We start from the raw sequence: 6,015 nt of genomic DNA, 5'->3' as shown, positions 1-6,015 counted from the left end.
TGTTTGTTTGCTCGTGCTCTGTCAAGAATTTTCAATAGGAAGACCGGGTTTCTCTCAACGTCCATCGTGAAAGATAACAAATTGACTTTGAAGTATACACGGTATTTTTTCAAACTAAACGTTGAATATTGAGTAAGCAGCTACATATAGTATCACAAAAAGAGCTTCAGGGGCCTTTAATTTAAATTAACTTCCTTCGAAACTGTTATGTCTCGATTTTACGCGTAGGTTCACCAAGGGATATGCTTTGAAACATAACAGACCGCAAGAAGAGTGCCGACAATAGCCACGAGTGAATCGTTAATACTGCTTAATTACAACACTCGCTGTATAGACACACAAAAGATGGAGATAATTTTTGGTATTAACCGGCAATGTACAGGAAATAAATTGTGAGTGGTGTCATGGGGTCATGTTATTGAATAAACAAGGAGAGTAATGTAAAATATGTTTAATTTCTTTTTCGACTGATATCAATATCAAGCAATATTCGAGTACAATAAAAGCGAAGGCCATTGTTTGGCTCCAGTATTTTAGTTTCAGCTGCTCGCGTAACAGTTTCACATTTAAGCTTTCTGTTTTATGAATTAACTGCGGTTGCATTTAAAATTACCGCAAAGCCAAAATCAACCTGGATATGTGTTTAACCGATTAACAGAGTGGAAAATTCACAGGACTTTCCTTGAAGTCGAATAGACGAATTTGTGTAAAATCGCTTATAAGTTTCATTAACAACAATCAATTGGCTAGACGCCAGTTTCATTCAGCTTATTCCACTAAGTCGGTCCAGGCAGCAAAGATACATGTTCAAAGATTCTTAGACCTATCATCCCAAACGGTATTTATTTTGTTGTGGTATTAAACGAATCTAATAATCAGATGATTCAGTTTTAAGCTCCCTTGATCGTTTAATATCCAGTTAAGCTCTATAAAATTTCTTAGCTGTTTCAGCGGAAAACGCATCACAGAAACAAAAATTGAGCCAGATTTCTCAAAACTGCGGGAGATGAAATACCACTGATAACCAAGGAGCTTCTTTAAAAGGGTCCACAAAAACTGAGCAACTCAAACCAATCTACGTGACTTCGATGATCGTTCTTTCTAATTAAATGAGACTCAATAACGAACTGTTCCGGAAATCCTACAAAAAAGGCGTATTCCATTTCTGTTATTATGTATCAAAGTAAGGATGAGCGGACGTCATGAAGCAACCAGCAGCTTTCTTCAGTGTAACTTACAACACTTAATACATGGGTTTGAGACCCGCTAAATGTCGCAATTTCCTGTCTATAAACGTTTAGGACAGCTTGCTATCAAGCCGAGAGCATATCAAACTTTTACGAAAAATCAGATGAATTTTTTTTTTTTTTCGATTCGTCTGTTTTCATTTGACACGCTGTTCAGGGGAGCGCAGATAATAGGGATAAAAATCAATTAGGGTTATCGCGATGTAAAGCCTAATAAATAATAATACGATTTTATTTTCTCAAGCCACAGTTTCATGTATTTAATATTAAAGCAATTCTTTGAGTTATATAGGACACGGAATTCATTTGTCTTGTGCGAGTTCTGTTATCAAACAAAAAAGCCACAAGAAGCTTTCATATGCAAATAGCGATGACAGTGTACACAACGAAAAAGCCAATACAGCCTGTACGTGCAAGGCCCCTCCTGCAATAGTAGTGACTCTGCTTTTTCTCATTGACCACGCATATCCGCTTTAAGTTTTCTCCTAAGACGATTTAAAAGAGTCTTCTTGTCATTTTGTAGCATTAAACACGTGGTTTGGTGGTCAAATTGGTTGCTTTAGAACTTTCTCGCTCCAATAAGTGACTAATTTGGAAACCAGGAAAAAGGTTAAGTACCCACTGACAACGAAGAAAAGTAAGAAGCTCCTTTAGTTTATCATTATTTTTTTGTTAGATCATATTTGCAACGTGGTTACTGAAGGTTCAGTATACGAAGTGTTTGGTGCGATCGTGATCCCCCTCGACCCATTGAGCACGGCACAGATAATGCCAGTTATTTCTTACAAGTTATTAACCATACATTTTGTTCATCGCTTGACCATGTGCATACGGAGAACAGCGGCATTTTCTTGTAAAGAAACTCACAATTTAAAGCGGGCTTAGCCTGCCTGCTGGAGAAACTGCGGAGCTATGATAGAGAGAAAGTTCAGCCAGTGAAGTGAATATCAGTTGTGTTTGGTGCGGATGACTTCGGCAGGCTCTGATAAAGGGACTAAAAAGCTGACATTAGGAGTTTAGAGTAAGCCTTCGTGTGAAGCGAAGAGTTCCAACACCAGGCAGCGTTTTTCCACCTTTTTATGATAGCCCACATTTACTTTTAAAGTTTATCAACTTGTTGGCAGAGCCGAATATTTCACGAAATCAGTAAATATAAAGCTATTTGACTTTGAAAACGTAACAGTGGGAATTTAAAGCCATTAAGAGTCAAATTCTTTGTAAGCCTATTTGAATGTTGTATATCGCCCAAAAATGTGGAAAACCTGCCAATTTATGGAAACCTCAAAATTTTTAAAATTTTGTTTATTGAAATTGAAACCAACCAACTCAATTAAAAGTATTCGAACCGCGAACGGAGAATAACCATACGGATACTCTGGTGAAGGTGCATAAATTCGTCTTCAGTAATTTCATCCAGCAGTATTGGTTAAGTACTTCGACCCCACCTACATGTAAATTTCCCGAACTGGCAGCGGCTTCTAGCAAGTGTGGTGGCCATGATATGCAATTTACTGCAATACCTGTTCAATCGAATCGCACAATGAAAAGCCCATTAGGATTAGATTTCAGCGACTCGTTGTATGGCAATGAGCGGCAATTCTAGAATTTTCAGGGCCATTTCCGCATTACGAGTACCCTAATCATTCTACTAACGAAATGAAGCCATAAATTCAAGTCGTTGACTTGGCTCTGAGAAAAACAAAAATTCTCTAAAGAAACACCGAATCGCATGTCTCCGTACAAGAAATAGACAGTGTATGCCCACGACACCTGGTCGGCCAACTCAGCCTCCACGAATGCAACCCTATTTTAGCATGAAAGCAGTTTGTTTAATTTTAGTTAAAACAGGGCCGCTTATGCTAGTTAGTTCTCACTACTAGTTCCACCCATTTTAAGCGTGCAAAGATCGAACAGTTTGCTGTGGATACTGTTACAAACAACTATGTTTCAAATACTGCTTTTAAATTAGTTGGTGTTACAAAAACAGCAGGATACATTGTTTTCTTTTGTACTGATATTGATTGGACTATCATCTTTGGTCGTATTCCGGTCTAGGAGTAACCCAACGCGCATTCCAGAAACGGAAGGATTCTTGCAGAGGTGACCAGGGAACAAATCCTCGGAATCGTATGCTCACGGTTTTGAACAGAGCCAAATTTTATCAAAGAGGGGGCGGTTCCTGTGTATTTCGAGTACACCGCATTGTTTATTGTGTTTACTCTTCTAATGGAAACAAAACTATCAGCAGAATGCTATTCCGCTCTTTCCGGATGCGAATAAGTCCCAAGACAACAGGTCAACTGAAATAGCCTCAAATGGATGCGCCATGATGTGACCTTCAGCGGGCAGAGTACTTCAACCGCACCTTGATCAATAACTTTTCAACAAAGACTGTTCGAGGATTTCCAAGCGTGTTTGAGCTGCAATATGGTTGAAAACGTAAACTACTCTTATCAAATAACACCAAAAGCCAAAATATACCTTAGTTGCCCGTAAATTAATGACAAAGGGACACGTATAACTAGATTGTTAATGATGAGAATGTATTTTGCCGAGTGCTTTTAAAAAAGAAATAACACCAACAGAGAATAACTGGCTTGCAATTAGAGGCTGCAGCTTTTTCTTCTTCTTTTCTTTTTTATTTTAATTTTTGCCCAAATGACTGTGAGATCCACGATAAGTCGTGTCTCTCTAGAATTTCTTTAGGTGTATGATTTCTTTTTCTTGGTTTGAATCAATTGTCGGATTCGGTAGGGCTACCTCATGCACGTGCATATAAAACGTGAGCGCCGTTATGAAACGAGACACAAAGCAAAGTTGAACATATTGGTATAAAGTTCCATATAAAGTTCTTCCATCGAAAATAACACCTTTTACCTTTAGTCACGGGGGAAGAAAGTAATTTGTTCATCAAAGTTATCACTTGACCTGTACAAGACAAGTAACTTCTTGTGGCAAGGAGTTTCCACCGCAACGGAAGCTTTTCCTTTTCAGACCGTACTCGTCCTTAACTAGTGACGTGTACAGGTCACCAACATCAGTCGCTGAATTTCAAAAAAATCTATCTAAACAAGCATAGAGCCAACTAAATCAAAATTAATTACTTAAAGTCTCTATCCAAGAACAACTGAACAAGCTAGCCAGTGGATTGGATTTATAAGTTTCTTTTCTCATTTCAACTTCCAGATGAGACAGTCTTGTTTGTGGAGCACTGTTGCAATCCTCGCTGTTCTGTTGTGCCTTGGATTTACGAAAGGTAAGACTTCCATTTTGTCGCACGCACGTGCACTATCAGAACACTTCATTTTCCTAGAGTGTAAATACTTAGTCACAATATCAAACGGAGTAGTGGATAATTGAATGTAGAGTGTTCACCGAACGCACCAGGGAATCGAAGCGAATGAGCAAATCATTAACTGAGTCTGCACTGAGCAAAACTACCGGAGAAATTATTATTTTTAGCAAAAAGATATGTTTCACCAGAAAAAAAAGTGAATATTAGCTGACGATAAGTCAAAATCGATAACGCGATAAGGCGTTCATTTGTTTTCTTCTAGAGCATTCACAGAACATCTTAATAAAATACTACACGGAAGGTATGGGCAAATTGAACCAAGAGGGAAGTACGATAAAGAGGAGTTGACTTGGGATGAGTTTGGGATGGGCCTGCGCTCGTTGCTATTCAACATTAGATTAACATGATTTTCGCCTTGCTTTTTCTGCAACCTCCGCAAAAAAAGAAAATCTGTTTTTAAAAAAATCATTTCATGACCCCATTGCTGTGTATGTCGGTATGATGTGTGCTGAGCCTAAGAGGTGAAGGTATGGTTAAAAGGGAAAAAAAAATGCGAAAGAGTTGTTTCAGTTAAAAGGTCACTCGTAATGGTTGTTGTCAAGAGGTTCATAACATTTCGGAGATTTGGCAAGTCACGCGATGAATCAATTGCAACACTGTGAGTAATTTTTAAAAATAACTTAACCGTGGTCAAATATTTTGCTGCACCAAAATCTTGGGATGAGTTATTTATCCCGTCTAGTTCATTTTCGTCAAATATTGAGGCTGTTTCAAGAAGACTTTCAATAGTTTTGTCAGAAGAGTAGGACAGGACTAGATCTGTGAATTTGTCAGAAGAGGCCTCAAACAGGAAACCATTTTAAATTCCGACTGACAGGCCGCGCCTATAGTACAATGCCAACTTGTTGAGAAACATGATTTCTTTCCTTCGTTCACGGTTTGAAAATAAATTAACTTTGCATAACCAAAGGACAGGAGTGAGCATCTTTCTCGGTAGACGCTATCATCCATATGCAAAGATTTTACCCCAGGCAAACCAGTTCCCGCTGAACCATATTCCTCAAAATTCCCTGAACTATATTCTCCTCATTTCGACTTGCACTTTCTATTAATATTTTTTGACAACACATAATCGTACTACCTACTTATTTAACGGCTCATTTTTTTTACAGGAGATATATACAAGCCCCACGAAGTAGGGCACAGACGGGTGCCGCGAAAGTTCTGTGGGGAACAGCTGCTGCCTTTATATCAAAACGTGTGTTTTGAACACAATAGAAAACGCAGTAAGTAAAGTCTGTTTCAAGGAATCCTTCTCCGTTTAGACCTTTGTTTAAAATCATTCTCAAACGGCAGGCCTTTTTCACATCATAGAATCATGAAATTGAACAAGATGAATCAAGGAAGTTTCCGAGTCAATTACATTTTGGGCAAAACTGGCTCAAACTTTAATCCTTGGTTTACCGTAGACAT

The 6,015-nt window shown here is 38.4% G+C and overlaps 1 protein-coding gene across 2 annotated transcripts in view; it reads left to right on the top strand.

Annotated features, from left to right (window-relative positions):
- The first annotated feature begins 1,863 nt into the window (after positions 1 to 1,863).
- The window catches only part of LOC138042867 (con-Ins K1-like), a 5,206-nt gene continuing 1,054 nt past the window's right edge, over positions 1,864 to 6,015 (top strand). Inside the window, exons 1-3 of one of the 2 annotated variants that reach the window (XM_068888911.1) lie at positions 1,864 to 1,884; positions 4,434 to 4,503; positions 5,715 to 5,828. In XM_068888911.1, the coding sequence (XP_068745012.1) occupies positions 4,434 to 4,503; positions 5,715 to 5,828 (184 nt within the window). In that variant the 5' untranslated portion in view covers positions 1,864 to 1,884. Of the gene's footprint in view, positions 1,885 to 3,659; positions 3,687 to 4,433; positions 4,504 to 5,714; positions 5,829 to 6,015 lie in introns of those variants that run through there. The other variant, XM_068888910.1, reaches the window with a different exon arrangement.

The sequence above is a fragment of the Montipora capricornis genome, chromosome 3 (genome assembly GCF_036669925.1).
Source record: "Montipora capricornis isolate CH-2021 chromosome 3, ASM3666992v2, whole genome shotgun sequence".
In the NCBI taxonomy this organism is placed as follows: domain Eukaryota; kingdom Metazoa; phylum Cnidaria; class Anthozoa; order Scleractinia; family Acroporidae; genus Montipora; species Montipora capricornis.
Note: the sequence above shows the minus strand (reverse complement) of the source record. Positions and strands in the feature narration are given on the sequence as shown.